Below are 17,556 nucleotides of genomic sequence, written 5' to 3' on the forward strand. Positions count from 1 at the left end.
ACAATGATGGAGCGAAGTTCGGGTCGTAAAAGGTCCAACAATTTGATAGCTGTGAGAAACCGAGAAGTATACGGCAATATGTTTGCATGTTCCTAAAAGCATTGATGTTTGTAATTGTGTAACTGAATATACAAAATATATTCATCAAGAAGATCAATGTGTTTCCCATTGCTAGACCGGGCAAGCTCATCAATCATATGGTAATCCAATGCATTAAATTTTCTGAGGAATGAGATTCTTCCTATCATCGATCATCGTGTGATTTTTCATAAGCTCCGAGCGCTCAACAAACGGTGGTATCATTGAAAATCTTCTCCAAACAGAGCGCTTCGGCTGCTTCGCCGCCTAGCCTTGCCAAACATGTGCCACGCGATGTGGATAATTTCGAGCACAAAATATAAAACAAGAAGCTCCCCATTGAATCGGGCAGGCAAATATAAATACAGTCGGTTGGGTGGTGGATACACAAACCAAACCGCTCGCTCGGATCGGAGATAACACGAAACCGTTGATTAAGATAACTGTGATGCTGCAGAAAACGCTTCTTTCTCGTCCACAGGACCAGGAGAGTCCGGGAAAATTTTAAGTTCACACCCGGACCCTTTCCCATCTAGAAACATACGTACCTTCATACATATACGACGAGGTACAGACAGATTCGGTTGGCCGCTCGAGTGTTCGTGGAAGTGAAATGAACCGATTGGCGGAAATTAAGATTAATTACTTATCTCTTGATTTTCAGCCGTTTGAAAGGCTAACGGGATACGGGCGATAACCGATGAACAGTCGGGATTGGACCGAAATGGAAGATATGAGTACATCCAAACGAAGAGTAATTGATAGAAATATTCATTTTACAATTGCAAAAGGGGGATTGAGGACTACATTGAACTCTTCAGACCAGAAAGATTATACCCAGCAAACCAGAAGTTATATAAGGATGTTAGTCCAAAGTTATACTAATGAACAGATTTAGTCAGAATTATAAAAGGTGCAATAACAGATTAGGTGAAATCGTATACGAAGCTCACAATTTAATCCGATTTCATTTGGCAGCATTAGTAATTTTAACTTTGCGTAAACATTTATACAACTTCAATTTGACATTCTTCAACAACTTCAAACGCACTTGTTGCGACTTCATTGTAATCTTAAATGCAAGATTACATATGGGGTCATGTTTGTAAGAATTAAATTATACGCTGACCGGATCTTTCGAGATCCAGTGGATGATGAAAATTAAGTGTTTTAGCAAATATTTCGCTAGGTGCATCGCTTATTTCAAATAATTACAGATGCAGGCGAGATTTATTACTTTCACCTACCTGAATATTCAACTTGCAGCTCTGTGCAAGACAAGCTGCAAATACTAGCCCAGCCGTATTGCCGGTCAGTAGCTGCGCTGTTCTAGATAGATATTTCCCTCTTTCTCCGAATGGTTCATGCATTCTGCTTCTGCTATACAGCCAGACATCAGTTTAATTAAAAATATCACTAAAACACCACAGAAACCACTAAAATCTACTTTGCACATTGCTTGCATTTGCTTTACTTGCTTACATTTACACTTTCAACCAAAAGACTGACACAACTTGTTGTTATTTCATTGTTTGTGAAAAAGAAATCATATAAAGGGTCAAACTAAATTATATAATACGCAAAGTGAATTCGTCTAGAATTATATTTATCAAAATGATATTGTCGATATGCACGAATACTGCCTCCAAAATTTAAACGGGGTGAGCAAACCTGTATTTTTTAACCAATACATTTCGAACTCATAGCTGAGTTGCGGCAGAGTAATGTCAACCAATTTTTCATTACACAATTTTGTCACTTTATGGTACTTATGGACATTTAGACCAGCCTATTAATTACTTATATTTGCTTAAATTTCACGTTCTATAAATGTCAGTGATTGACACAGTGGTAAGGGTATCTGATTAATAGTCTGCAGGTCGATAAATCAAGACTTGTGAACTTCTTTTTTTTATATTTGAACATGTGAAAATAAAATCGTATATATTGCCATGCAAAGTTATAAAAAGAAGTTATATTACATGTCAAATGAAATCGCCTGAAGTTGTATAACTCAAAGTGATTTTCTCAAAATGTACGTATATGGCCTCCAAATTTGTGCGAATAGAGCATATTTTGTGCATCTTATACAATGTGTTTTGGACGGATAAGAGTTCACTTAGGACAGTTTCAGCAGAGTTATGTGAATCAATTTGTTGGCTGGGTATTTAAGTTATCCAATCAGTGGCTTACAAATTTACAAAATAGTCTTTAGTTAGCCTTATGAATAAGGCTATGGATCGCCAATCCGAATACGGCGGGTTCGAATCCCGTTCTGGTCGTGACAATTTTTTCGACTCCCTGGGCATGGTGTATGGCTCACATGGCAGCATGGCTCACAATACATGCATGCAATGGCAGGCAAAGGAATTATTAACTGTGGAACTGCCGAAAAAAGAACACTAAGTTGGAGAGAGGCAGGCCATGTTCCAGTGGGAACGTAGAGCCATACAGAAGCAGAAGAAGCTATATTGTTTGATCATCGTTTGTCTCATCGACCAAACTATCTGTACGGTGAGGTGGCTCATCGTAACATCCCCCCTACCCTTGAACCTGTATGAGATCCTAGGATTCCTCTATGGAGCCACCATGATGTTTGACAGGTTCATCGCTCTCTACGATGTCTAGTACAGCTAGCTTCACCGCGGGTCTTCGGAAAACTCCTGATGCTATGCGTACTTGTGCTTGACGCACTCGTCCATCTCTCCTGGAGACCCGGCGATAACCTTTTCTACACGTCCGCGAACCCACTGATGACGCGCCGTTCCACCAACAACTAGTACCAGATCTCCAACTTTCAGGTCCCGCATTTCTGCAAACCATTTGGTCCGGCGAATAATGACCGATGCGTACTCCTTTACCCACCTACGCCAGAACTCGTCGCAAATCGATTGGGCCAGTTTCCAGCTACTCCGCAGGTTCCTCGCTGTAGCATTGGTTCTTGATCTGCCAAACTTAAGAGGGATGTCGGTGAAAGGCCTGGAGTTAATGATGAACTCGGCTTCCACCAGGATTGTTTCGAGGGTTTCATGACCATTTATTTTGTTCTGGCATTTATAAAAGATGACGCCAGAGCTTCGTTTCGCTCAAGATGCTTCTCTGAATTATTATTTTCACCCTGGAAGCACGTTTCGTTGTCGTTGTAGATTTCGGCTGGCGAACCTCACCGTACAACAAACAGTCTCCAGGGGCGCCACTTTGCTTTCGGATCCAACCAGAACTACTAGTAGTGACCAATGGATCAACTTTTCAGCACAAACCGAGATTCGGTTCTTCAGATTTGTGTTCTAGAAAATTCGATGTGTGGCTTCGTCATATCTTCACCTTAACACCACTTTCACTCACTAGTCGGAAGTATACGACGCAGCAGTATCTTGTTTCGTTATCGTCAACGAATACATGAACCTCTCTCTAATCGATTGCGATTGCTGGAAAAGGTAGTGGTGAATCCTTAACCCTCCTTGTGCATAAGAGTAATTTTGACCCAAACCGTACAATGCGACAGTGAGCTGTTCCCTACGCGTTAGGAAGACTAATGTGTGAAACAGATCGATGGGTGGATTGCCATAGTCACCATTGTCGAATGTTGTTTTCGTGTATCGGTTCATCCCAACCTGTTCCAGAGGCCCAACTTCCTTGGATAAACAAACGCCTTTCCTTGAATGAGAATGAAAGAAACTGGGCCTAGCGGGTCAAACAGGTTGTGGTTGAGAATCCATTGAAGATCTTCACGAAGGTTGACGGTGTACGCGAAGCAGTCCGCACTGGGCATCGATTTGATCCCCAAATGCAATTCCGTGTTTTCAGCCCTCCCCAAGGGGCCAGTTCATGCATTGGTTCTCCCAAACCTTCTCCAATACCTTGAAGAACTTCTCCGAAATTGTACATGGAATTATGAAGCTGGAATCCTCCTCTTGAATGAACGAGTTTCATCTCATTCATGACTTCTATAGCTTCCTGGGTCGTCTGGAAGCTGTCCAGGTAATCGTCAACATAGTGATGGTTGGTGATGATGGCGACCGTAGCTCGGTGAAGGTTCAAAATCAACAAGGCTGCACTAAAGCTTCCATATGTTTGATCTATTCCTAGAAATTCGAGAACAGGAAGCCCCCCCAGTCCAGGAGTTGCTGTCAACATCTCACGAGGGCCTTTTTGTCGCCGGGGTTTTCTTTTGTAGCTGTTAGGGCCTGTCCATAAACTACGTAGACTCTCAGGGGGGGAGGGGGGAGTCTGGCCAAAGTCTACGCTCCATACAAATTTCGAAAACATTGTATGGACAAAAGTCTACGAGTGGGGAGTGGGGCTCTGAGATGACCCAAAAAAGTCTACGTAGTGTGACGATCACTTGGTAGATCGGGATTGTGTTCAATTTACAGAACGATCATTCTTTACGACTAGTGTAGGTTTGAACCGCTAACTGTTCGGTCGCCTTTCGGTGCAATTCAGTGGTGTTAATAAAAGTAAGTGAATTCAGAATTTCCAACTTTATTACGACGGTCTCCGGAGAAAACTACCCAACCCAATCATCATGTTACAGTAGTTTATGGACAGCGCTTTATGTGCCTCATCAGTCAGTGGTAAGCAGAACAGTTCACGTTGATGCTGGATTATATGACGGTAGAGTTGACAAAGCGAAGGCCGATGGTATTAGCGGATTGTTACACTACCTGGGCTGTAGATCCGGAACGAAGCGGATTCTATCATCGACGTTACATTTTGTAGTCCTGGTTGTAAGGTCGTAGTTGTAGTTCCAACTGTAGAACAGACGATGCCTACACTCACAGTGACCAACTGTTCGTTAGCTACATTATCAACAACAATAACAACAACAACGAGTGTCGCAAGAGGCGACAAGGTCAAGCCTTCGTAGGTGAAAGACATCGTACTTCAACGACGAGGTGTTTAAGAAATCACACCGCCATTAGCGAAATATCTTCTTCTTTATGGCTCGACGTTCGCATTGGAACTTGGCCAGCCTCTCTTCAACTTAATGTTCTAAGAGCATTTCCACAGTTATTAATTGAAGGGCTTTCTTTGCCTGCCATTGCATGATTTTGTTTATTGTGAGGCAAGTACAATGATACACTATGTCCAGGGAGTCGAGAAAATTTTCCCGACTGGTAGGTAGAGTAGCACACGTGCTGCCAGGGCAAAAGACCTCGACAAACTTGACTAAGCAACGGCTTGCCGTGCAAGGCCGGGTTCTCGAACAACCTCTTTTACTGACTAATACGATCTGGAGCATTTTTCTGGTCTCAAGGTCAGCTGGAGTGGACCTCGGGTATGTGATAGTGTAATGAAAAAGCTAGGGGGGTCAAATTTATACCATATATTCCCTATCCAGCACAGTTTTGTATGAATGGGTGTATAGTGTGATGTACTTGACCTATTTCAACCTGACCGGCCGATGTCTATAGGACCGCTTCGAGGTCCACAGGATCTGGGAGAACGATAGGACGACGAAGACGCCGAATTTTGCCTGAGTGGTGAATGCTATATTGGGAATCTTGGCCGGTAAATGCCCGGTTACAAGGTTGATCACTCGTGGTTGAGCCCTCTTGCTGAACCTGGTCATCAGAACTAGACTCGGTGATTGTGCTGGCCTTGGTCAAAGTGGCTTCTACGAACGCCGACCTGTTTCCGGTGTAAGCTACTGTTTCCGACAGAAGCTTACACCGGAGGAATATCCGGGCAATTTGTGGTAGAGTAAAGTGGGGTAAAAGTTCGAGTGGGGCAAGAGATTCTTTTGGAGTTTTTTAGCACAATTCAAATTATATCTTTCGGGTGTCAAGGTTGTTCGAACCCTTTTTGAAAAAGAGTCTTTCACTCCAAAAATTATGAAAATTGATCAATATTTCGAAAAGTTATGACAAAATGTTGGTTTTTGATCAAAAAATTGTAACAAGCGATGGTCCTTCCAACGCATGGAATGGAACTGTAAGGAAATCGAATTCGATATTTTATTTCGGGGCGTAACTAGGTATATTTTGAAGATGCTTTAGCATGTATAACTTTTTGCAAAAAATATTTGGAAATCATATTTTACACATAGTGGGGCAAAAGTTCGAATTGTGGGGCAAAAGTTCGAGTCATGTGGCAACTTTAGGTATAAACATATTATCTCTAAGAGTGATGGAATTAGTGAGAAAATTCGATTGAAGTTGAAAAAAAAATGTTGTTTTATCTGAATTTGGCGGAAAACTACTAATTTTTGGTGTAGTAAATTTAACCCTGATTTGGGTAAAATCCAGAGCGAATTTTAAAGTGTATTCCAGTTCTAACATCAAATATTAAGTGGTTTCAGGTATTCCTACTACTAAAGTGTCAAAATAGTGTGCTACGTTTAGCGAAATTCCACAAACACTACAGGGGATGGCCAAAATGTTTGGGATAGGCAACTTTTTTGCTCGACACGGTAGGAAAGGATAACCCTCAACATATGTACATACAACTATTAAGGTACACCGAAAGTATAGATGGTCCCTCGAGCAACTAACTCGACTTCCGGTATGAAAAGTCGGCCGCAGACGCTAAAACTGTCGAGATAGTTCTCCAGCATAAGAGGATGGAGATTCGCTACAGTGCATTAGTGACTATCGACATAAGAATTGCGTTCAATAGCGACAGATGGACGGCTATGACCGGAGCGGTCCTTAGTCTGGAAGTCTGGATCTAGTGTTATGGAAGGTCATGTACGACGAAGTGTTGAAGTTGAAGTTCTCAATCGTCGCCTAGGCTGACGATATTACGCTGGAGATCTACGGTAAATCGATCGAAGAAGTGCATTATCTCCTCAAAGCGCCCGCCAAACACTTAGGAGTGATAATCGACGGCAAGCTCACCTTTGGCAGCCATGCCGACTCCGCTGCAAGAAAGCTTCCACAGCTATAGCAAAACTGTCCCGGATTATGAATTGCGCGACATTATCATTTTCTGTATGTGCGTTGGTTGGAATTTGATTCAAAAATGAAATCTGTCAATTGGCTTTAACAAATTAACCACTTATCCTAATTTTTGTACCAGCACAATTAATGGAACATTAATGCTTATCAATATTGGTTCCGCCGCTTTCGCCATCCATTGCCATGTCATCGAACTCCACGCCGCTCTACCAAACAAACTACCCATTTATCTACATCAGCAAACTTTTCAAATTAACTCGTTCAACCCACTCGTTTATCCATTCCCGAAGCTCTCACAATACTAATTAGAACGTTACATAGCAGCAGCAGCGGGCTGACTGATGGCAGACTACCGCATCGTTAGCATTTTTCCGAAATGCAAATACCCCTACCGCTACCCTATTGGTCCATTATACCACCATATTCCCCCACCATCCTTCCACGCCACTGACTGAAGTTAAAATCAACAGATCTAAACCACGCGCTGCACTGAACTGAACACACCGTCGTCGTCAAGGCAGGAACCCCGTCATCAGCCGTCATAGCCATCGCTGCATCGGTCGTTTGGTCCGTCGGCTTTTGACTTCCTCCAACTTTAGTAGCTTAAATTCAAACATGCAGTTTGAAGTTAATAGTTGGCATAATGTAAAATTGGATCATCAAATCCATCCAGTTTGGTCACGTCTACCTTCCCCGCTGCCGCACCGGTAGGGGCGTAGGGAGGGTAATGGATGGTGCCGCCAAGGCTACATTATAGTCATCACCAATCATCAGAGCAGCGCGTCCGAGCTCGTAGTCCGTCATTTACTCGAAAGGTGGCTGGCTCTTAACTGCATTTTGGCTATGTGGATGGATGCACCGAGCCCGTAGAGTAGAGAGCGAACCTACCGACGACGACGACGCGATGTGGTGGAAGCAGAAGCACGGTGCGATAGCAGAGGCAGCGACTCGGGTGGTATTCGAAAATTTGGCCACCCTCGCATTAGCAAGTTCGCTATCCGCCGCCGTAACCACGCGGCCGCCGTGTGACGAGGTGTAAAATATAGCCGATCGTAATTCATTCGGTTATGCTGAACGCTTTACAGTAGCACTCGAAAGTTCGTCTTCTCAAAAATACTTTTTTTTAATAGTTGTGTTGTATAAATTCTCGATTCCAAATAATGGAAAACTTTCTCAAACACTTCTGAAATTCTTATAGAAAAACGGAAATCCTGGCGAAGTAACTAAAGGTTTTTTTGAGTAGGCCAAAATTGTTGAACAGTTAGTACTGGAATTTTTGTTTTCATTTGTTTTTTTCCGTGTATAGCTCCGCAGTAGCAGGAAAATATTTATTTTCTATACTTCTTATTGAATTTAATTTCACTTATATTCAAACTTGTAAGAGAAATGAGAACATTTATACCGAAAATCTGGGCCTTAATTGTTGAACGATAGTCGAAAATTTAAATTGTCGGTTCCAAATTGGTCAAAATTTTATTTTCATATTTATGTCATGGCAGCTTCAGGAGAGTTATAAAGAGGTTCCCGGGGGTTTCCAAGAAGTTATTAATGCGTTCCAAGGCTTTTGGAGGCTTCCGATGCGGTTTCGTTGAAATTTTCGTGTGATTTCGGGTGGGATTCAGTGGAGTTTTAAGGAAATTTTAGCCTGGACCACCTCTGAAATCCTCTGGAACATCCATGAGCTCCACGGACTATGGGTTCGATTCCCACTCCATTCGAAGTAAACTTTTCGTCGAAGTGGGTGTTGTATATGTTGCTCGTTGTTTAGTGTAAGTTAAGCTCAGTGTGTGCTCACTGGCTGAAGATGGTTTGTAGTATCTTTTTTAAAACTCCTTGGAACACCCCGAACAAATTCAAACCTTCAGGATACCCTCAAAACACGCTGGCGTGCTCCTCAAAATATCGGCGACCCCTAGAACACCCCTGGAACCCCCTTAACTTTTTGGGGATGGGTGACAAAACGTCGAATAGCAAAATGTCGAAAAGTGAAAGAATGGGTTTCGTTTAAATTTATAAAGAACTCACTATTTGCTCAGATTACTCGTTTTCGTCGTTTCATCCTTTTTGACGTTTTGGTACCTTTTCGACCTTTTAGTATTCGATATTTTGTCCCAAAATCCTTAACAGCCATAGCAACGGCCTAAAAATTCTTTGAAACTCCTGAAACGCCTCTGAAACTCAGTGAAACTCTCAGGAACGTCCCTGAAACTGCCTGTAATGGTCTTGAAACACCATGAAACCCTTACAAACGCTCTGGCACACTTCTGAAGCCGCCTGGAACGGCCTTGAAATCCGTTGAAATCCTCTGGAACCTCTTGATACTCTTTGGAACGCCCCTGAAAACCCCTGGAACGCCCTTGAATTTAGGAAACTCCTCGAAACTCACTTCAAGCCAGAGGAACGCCCGTGAAATCCCATGAAACTTACTGGAACACCTCTAAAACCACCTGGGTTTGCATTGAAATCCCTTGCAAACCCTGAAATATCCCTGAAATGCCACTGAAACTCATTGGAACATACTGGAATGCCCTTGAAACCCGCTTAGACTTCCAGGAAAGCCCGTGAAACCAGCAGAAACGTCCCCTGAATCCTTTGAAACTATTTGGAATGACTCTGAAATCACCTGGATCGGCCTTGAAATCCCCCGAAAACCCTGAAATGACCCTGGAACACCCCTGAAACTGCTTGCAACTCCCAGGAGCGCCCATGAAACCCCATGGAACGCAGTTGAAACTCCATGAGATCCGCGGGAGCACCCCTGGAACGCTCCTGAATCCACCTGAAACGCCCCTGAAACTCCTTGATACTCTCTGGCACGCCCCTGAAAATCCCTGAAACGGCCTTAAAATCTCTGGAAACCCCTGGTACGCTCTTGGAACTCTTTGAAACTCCCTGGAACGTCCTTGAAGCCCCCTGAAACGCCCTTCAAGCCCGTGAAATCTCTTGAAACTTTCTGGAATGCCTCTGAAACCACCTGGGACGGACTTGAAATCCCCTGAAACGCCATTGAAACTTCTTGAAGCTTACTAGAACGCCTTTGTAAACTGCCTGGATCGCCCTTGAAACCCCCTTTAGACTTCCTGGAACTCTTGAAATCAGCTAGAACGCCTCTTTATTCACTTGAAACTCTCTGGGACGCCTCTAAAATCACTTGAAACGACCTTGAAATCCCCTGAAACCCCTGAAATATCGCCCCATGAATCTCCATGGAACGCTGTTGAGATCAACTGGAACACCCGTAGAACACAAATAAAACACCTTGAACCTCCAGGAAAATACCTTGAAATCCCCTGCAATACCTCTGAAATCATCTGAATCCCCTTCAAACTCTCTGGAACACCCCTGAAACCCCCTGGGATTGGCGTGAAATCAGTTGAGATCCCTGGACCCCTATTTGATACTCCCAGAAAAAAAAAACAATCATGTAAAATTCAGCGAGAAATCATTCGCATAAGGGGAATGCTAGAATTAGTGCACATTTATATGAGATATCATGTGACATTACATTATGATCGTCTACATTGCCGCCAAACATCGGTTAACCCACCATGAACTCTAACCGGTTACACGGCTATTATTGGAAATTTATTCTGCAAATTCTTTGGAAACTATCTCGGCAATTGATTTAGCAATTCTATTGGAAAACGTTTTGGTAATTATTTTGGAAGTTCCTTCAGAAATTGCTTTAGGAATTTCTTTGACTATTCTTTTGGGAAATTATCAGGTAAATTTTATCAGGTAAAGTTTCTGTTCAAATCATGTAGGAAACGTTTCAACAATTTGATCGAAATCTCTTCAGGAATTGTTTCGACTATTGTTTTTGTAAATTCTCAGGTAAATTTTCTGTTCAATTCATGTGGGATGTGTTTCATCAATTCCATCGGCAATGGCATTGGAAACTGCTTCAGACATTTTCCCTAAAATGTCTTCGGCAATTTATTTGAAAAATCCTTCAGCGATACCGTTAGAGGTTACACCGACAATTCATTTCTGATTTCCTTCGCCAATTTGTTTTTGAGAATTTCATCAGCAATGCATTAAGAAACTTCTTTGCCAATCACTGTAGAAACTTCCTTCGAAAATTTCTTAGCGAAATCTTCTGAAGATTTCTTCGGCAATTCCTTTTGAAGCTCTTCTGGTGATTCCTTCGAAAATTGCTTAAGGTAATCTTCTGGAAACTGCTTCAGTATTTTCATAGAATTTAACTAGGCAATCCCTTTGGAATACCATCTGCATTTCCTTCGGTAATTCTTTCGACAAATTCTTAAGGAATTTTTATAGTAATATTTTTGCCATGAGCAATTCCTACGGTAATTTATATAGGATTTGATCCAGAAATTTCTTTGAGTTTTCTTTCGGTAATTTATTTTAGATTCTGTTTAGAAATTTCTTAAGAAACTCTCTCGGTAATTCCTTTTGAAAACTTTTCGGTAATTTTATTGAAAATGGCTTTGGCGTTTTCTTTGGAATTTCGGACTCAAATTTCTTTCTGAGAAGTTCCCAGAAAAAGAAGAAGTTCCCAGAAAAAGGAGTCCAATTCTTCAGTATATCCTACACAATTCTCTACATCTATCTTCTACAGCAGCTTTTCTCACACTACTTTTCCGACGTGTGTATTTCTTATAGGGCTAGTGGGTTGCGACCCACAGTTTGAGAAAAGCGGTTCTACTGGCTTAGGCCCATATTCCCAATGATTCTGTCAATGTAGTTTATATTAAATCCGTTATAATAACCAGCTTTTTCTCACAACATTTATATAGTAATTCTTTCAAAAATTTCTTACAAAATAAAAATAATCTGCAATAGATTATCTCTAACATTTATGGAGAAATTAGGCAATATTCGCCGATTTTGACCAGAAAACTCCGCAAAGAATTTAGTCTTAATCTCACTGAAGAAATTCTAAAGGATTCTTATCGGAAATTATACAAAAAATCTGCGTGACTAACCAAGACTTCCTTAAAAAATTTTATCATTTCACTTGAGATTCGCTTAAAACTACCAAATAAAAACGAAGCATTTATAATACACTGACGGCTCATATAGACGAAGTGCTATTCAGTCAGATCATGCTGAGGGTGACGGGTTCGGTCCATGTCGAACAGTCTGCTTTGCTTTTATCGTATAGAAAACTGATACAAATTTGACCTACTTCAGCATATAGTATTATCGTACCGTAAATCGGTGATTTTTTCCGAGCGTTACCATACAGTTTTGCTTACGTATTTCTATAGTTATGGTGCCCAAAAATGACAATTTTTCCAGCTGTGCTAGGTCATCCAAACTATCCTTGAGTTTACAACATAAAGTCTACAGATGTAATAGTAATTCTTTACATCAGTCAAATCTACGATATGTACTCTACCATACAAGAAATCTTCAGAATGCTTAGCGAATATTTGAATATTAGTTGCGATGTTCTAGGTCATCCAAATTATTATGAAGTTTAGACTATAGGATCTACAGCGACTAGAGATAATTTTTTGGTTGCATAGCGTTATGCTACGCGATCTTCTAGGCCTATTTGAGCTCATAGAATATTAACAGAGACTATAAGAAGCTTTCGAGATATTCAGGATTATCCAAACTGTTCTGCAATTCATAAAATGACATCTACACTCGTAACAGCAACTTTTTTATTGCTATTTTGAATTACGTTGCATAACCAAGGGGCTGTCCATAAACCACGTGGTCATGAGGGGGGGGGGGTTTCGGCCAATGACCATTTTGTATGGACAAATAAAAATTTTTGTATGGACTAATGACCACCTGGGGGTGGGGGGGGGGGAGGGGGTGGGGGGGTTTGAAAAGTCCCAAAAAAAATGACCACGTGGTTTATGGACAGCCCCCAACCTTAAAGACTATGCCTCCGGGCAGATGCAGGAAACTGATGAAGCTTTTGCAATTTATATCAGTCTTATTTATATCGTAACAGACCCGGGGGAACTGTCAGGCGACTTCTGATCTCTACTGTAACAACAACGTTGCACACTTGTAGTACCTGACAGACTTCCCCACCATAATTAGTCAAGTGGTGGTCCGTCATGATCGGTTCCACATGACGGACCTTTCAGTTTGGTCAGCACATGTACGAGAAAAGCTAACCTCATCCATCCAGTCCAGGCCAGGTAGGTACAGTTGCCAAAACAAGTTATCATCGCTGACGTAGTTGGATTGATCGCTGTCTTTTCAATTTCGCTGCAAACTCCGACGAGCTGTTAAATCGCTAAACGGTTCGGTTGGTTTGCTGCGCGATGCAATGCGAGCGATGATGGGAGAAAGGTGAAGATCGCGCCGGTCGGAGTTCAAGCTAGGACCCACCGCGACTCGTAATTGGGCGTCTTGCACTGTGCAGAATGTGTTGGGAGTGCTCGAGCACAGTAGTGCCCACTTCAGCGTTTTATTATTGGTAATTAATGGACGATAAATTATCATCGACTTGGGTTGTGTAATTGCGAGCTAGTGCGAAGGTAGCTTAAGTAGACTCTTGCTTTTTGCATTAGTTTTTTTTTGTGCGATGACTTTCTTGATGATGCAGTGTAGATTATTGCAACTGATGGTTTGATGGGATGGAATGCAGGGCTTGCGTTTTGTCGTACGCTCGTAAAGTGGTACAATTGAGTTAACGGTTAGTTGCCAAGTGATTTACGTCATTGACGTTTTTGTGTGAATGGATGACTTGGTCAGTCAAGGTAATAGAATTTGCCCTATTTCAATTCATTTCGCGATTACTGTGTCTAGAATAATTGAAGCCAAAGACAATAATTCCTTTAAGGACAAGGTATTTGGAGTACATAGCTCAAAATTTCTAGAGCACCGTTTTTTAGAACCGCTGAACGGATTTGTATGAAAATGCATCACGCTAATTGTTCAGTGGTTGTCAACAACGTGATGCATTTTAATCCAAATCCGTTCATCGGTTCTAAAAAACGGTGCTTTAGAAATTTTGAGTAATGTACTCCAAATACCTTGTATTTCAAGTTCAAGGTGGAACTTCCATGCTGAAGTTTACATTAGCTGTTCTTATCGGAATGCATTGAAGAGCAAAGTCCGCTGAATTCATTGCCTAATTTTCAATTTATATACAATCATCGAATCAATCTATTTCTTCCTTTTCTTGAATTTGCACCCGCGCTATCATTTGCATTTACCTAGTTTTTTCAACTCAAAGACGACGACCTTCTAACAGCTTCGCATTTCAACGATGTCTCCTTCCTTTCTTCAATTTTCAGAAAGAAACCCTATCAGATGTACAGCTGCACTTGGCTGCATTACGCGGAGACGAAATGTTGCTGAAACGTGTGTTGGATAGCGGCAAAGTGCACGTGGACTGCCGAGACGAGGTAGGTGCTAATCAGGGTTGAGTAATCAATGCGACCAGATCGCCATGTGTGAGGTGCGAATATGTTGGGGGAATGTGTTTGGTGCGATTGTCTTTCATTGCAGGTGCAAATTTAGTAAACTTAATGGAATGTCGTTTTCGAAAGGATACATAGGAGTATAACTTTTCATTTCGTTTTGTATGTTTGAAACAACATCTTTTTCGATAGATAAAGCTGAGTCAACATTTTCAGGAGGTTTGGCCATATGGTGAAGAACTCCCAGTTAATCGGAACTCGTATAAGAATGTATGAATTTCACTATATTATAAAAAGCTAGCAAGCAAGAAACTATCTGGTAATAGAGGTCTTATATCGGTATTTATTCGCAAAATTGCACATAATGTCAACAAAAGAAACGAAGACGTGTATCCCGAAACTCTAACGAGTTATAAGTATATCATTTCTCGCAGAGCTAACCAGTAAGCTCAGAATTATTTGGTAATGGAGTTTTTTGTTGCACATTCTTCCACTTTGTAGTGCTAGGTTAAATGCCTATGTCTCGAAATTCTGATAAGGTACAATGATGTAGTTTTTGGAAAAACTTTCCAGCATGGTAAGAACAACAGTAATGACTAGATTTTGTTAGTCTCTGGTTGCATTAATATGGGGTATTTGACAAAAAGGTATCAATAGGTCGGCTTCAGAGGCACGTTATCCTAACAATAAACAAATTTTGTACTGCGGTAAAGAAAAATACAACGATTGCACATTTCTTTAGCAATTCCTTGCCTGAAATTTCTACGCACCGAGATAAGTAAAGAAATTTCATATGATCTGCGCAAACATTTTATGTCGTGTGTCGCAAACATGATACTGGGATCAATAATGCACGGGAATCCGACTTCCCCCAGAAAAAAAATTGTAGAAACCCCTATAGAAGTTCCTGCTAGAGTTCCTGGATAAATCCGTAGTGGAATTCCAGGAGAAATTCCTGCAGGAAACCTAGGAGAGAAGTCTTGAGAGACTTCTTTAGAAATCTCTAGAGAAATTCCCGAATCCCTAGAGTAACTTGTGGTAGAATTTCTGAAGGAATTTTCTGAAGAATCCCTGGATGAACACCAGGATAAGTCCTTGATGGAATTTACAGAGCAATCTATGAAGAAACAGTCAGGAACAATCCTGGGTATATCCCTGGCGATATTTCAGGAGGAATCTCTCGTGAAACTCTTCCACTAGCAACGTTGAGAAATTGCTGGATAAACCCTTGGTGAAATCACGAAACTGAGTCTATGGCTATTGTCAGATATTTCTTAGCTTAAAAAATAACTTTGCCGAAGACGGCATCATTATAGGCCGGGGTTCTGCTAAACCGAACTAAGCGCCAAAAACTTTATTCTGAGATAATTAAGCTTAAAGTTCAAGCAGTCACAAATAAACGACAGCTAAGATTATTCGAAACTTTTCAGCACACATGTAACTTACAAGCCTTTATAAACCATCAGAGACAAAGTATACATGTAAATTATTTGAAATCATTGATATAATTACATTCAATTTCTCAGTACTTTGCACTCAGTTCACTCTGGCTGAACAAAAACATTGGAATGTGGTTCAGTGTGGCTGACTGTGTTTCTTTGTTTCAGAGAAAGCTAGTCGGATTGTAAAAAAAATCTCGAATTTTCATCGTCTATGAACTATGAAGTTGAAATCGATATCACTCAAAATCCTTTACATCAAACTGAGAGGACGCGTGTAGTATGGTAGCACGGAGGTATCAAAATAGTTTAAAATATGAACGGCGGAAGCCCACCCAGCTCAGCCCTTCCTACTCATGTTTTTTTATTCATAGGCAGTGTATGTGCAGGCACAGAGCAAGAGTGATTATGTCAAATGATGTCCATGCATATCCTGAGGTCCTGATATGTGAAAGTGGAGCAATTTATGTACTTGAAATTAATGCTGATCGAAGAAAACCATGAAAATTTTCTGCCAAAGTGAACTAAAACAAAAAAAAATCAAAAATATGTAAGAGATTCGAACTTGGATCGCTTAAGTGATAACCAAGCGCGTTACCTCTAGGTCATTTTACCTAGCTGAAGGTCAGTCGTTAAGTCTGAATCAAGTTCTAAACGTTCTTCTCAAGGATGGTTTTCGTGAAAACGCCATTTTTCGATCAGCCAAAGCGAACCAAGTGTTTGATATTTTTGAAGCTTTATTTTTCTAATTAGCCATGTTGTTCAATGACGGCTCCTGTGTTAAATTATCAGTATGAGGAGTGTCGACATAATGCAGGTACTCAAAACCAGTTGATTGTTGTATTGTTGAGAATAAATTGATTCTAAAATGCAGTGGATTTGGTTCGGTCTGGCTGAATGTGATTTGGAAAAATGGCGATCAGCGCCATCGAAACATAAGTGGATACTCCAACACCCATATTTCTTAATACGTGGTCAATTCTATCACAGATTGTTACTATGAGTCGGTTAGAAGTTAGAAATCTGACGGCGATGAGAAAAACTTGAAATGTTCATCATCTGGACCAAAACTTAAATACATCGCTGATTCTATAGAATGGTTTACAGTTCACTCTGGTTGGATGCAATTTTATTTTTTGTATGTTCTGCCAAACAGAAATTTTGCATTTACTCCACGAAGAGCTGTCAGAATTACTGGATTTTTATACGGAAGGAAGATCATCTTATTCTTCATCCAATGGTTAATAAAACTCAATTTTTCAAAAAATTTGTCTTTGGTTCGGTTTAGCAGAACCCCGACCAAATCAGGATTCTGAGATATAAAGCTTTGAACATTTTTATACGTCGCCTAGCAGACGAATCACGAATCCAAGTCGTCGTTGCCAGATAGTTCTTAGTTTGTTGAACAACTTTGCTGAAAACGGCACTCTTTAAGATCATTAAGTTTCGAAATATACGTGTATCAATTTTATTAACACTAGGAGCCACCTAGCGGAAAAATAACGAACCGTAGCCTCAAATCTCAGATAGTGTTTAACTTGGCAGAACAACTTCGAGATATACGTGTTTCAAAATTTTTGACACTAGGTGCCACCTAGCGAAAAAAAAAAAAAACGAACTGTAGACTCAAATGTCAGATAGTGTTTAGCTTGGCAGAACAACTGTGCCGAGGACGACGTCATCCTACCTTGTCAGGATTCTGAGACATTATTTTGATAATGTTTTGACACTGGCGCCGCTTAGCGGAGGAATCTCGAAACAAAGTCGCCGTTGTTAGAC

General features: G+C 41.0%; 1 protein-coding gene across 2 annotated transcripts in view; it reads left to right on the top strand.

Annotated features, from left to right (window-relative positions):
- The window catches only part of LOC109429598 (ankyrin repeat domain-containing protein 29-like), a gene marked incomplete at its 3' end in the record, with an annotated part of 68,794 nt that extends 54,471 nt beyond the window's left edge, over positions 1-14,323 (top strand). For both annotated transcript variants that reach the window (XM_062854749.1, XM_062854748.1), the window contains 1 exon segment: positions 14,213-14,323. In XM_062854749.1, coding sequence (XP_062710733.1) covers positions 14,213-14,323 — 111 coding nt within the window.
- Between the last annotated feature and the right edge of the window lie 3,233 nt (positions 14,324-17,556).

Source organism: Aedes albopictus, chromosome 2 (genome assembly GCF_035046485.1).
Source record: "Aedes albopictus strain Foshan chromosome 2, AalbF5, whole genome shotgun sequence".
Classification (NCBI taxonomy): domain Eukaryota; kingdom Metazoa; phylum Arthropoda; class Insecta; order Diptera; family Culicidae; genus Aedes; species Aedes albopictus.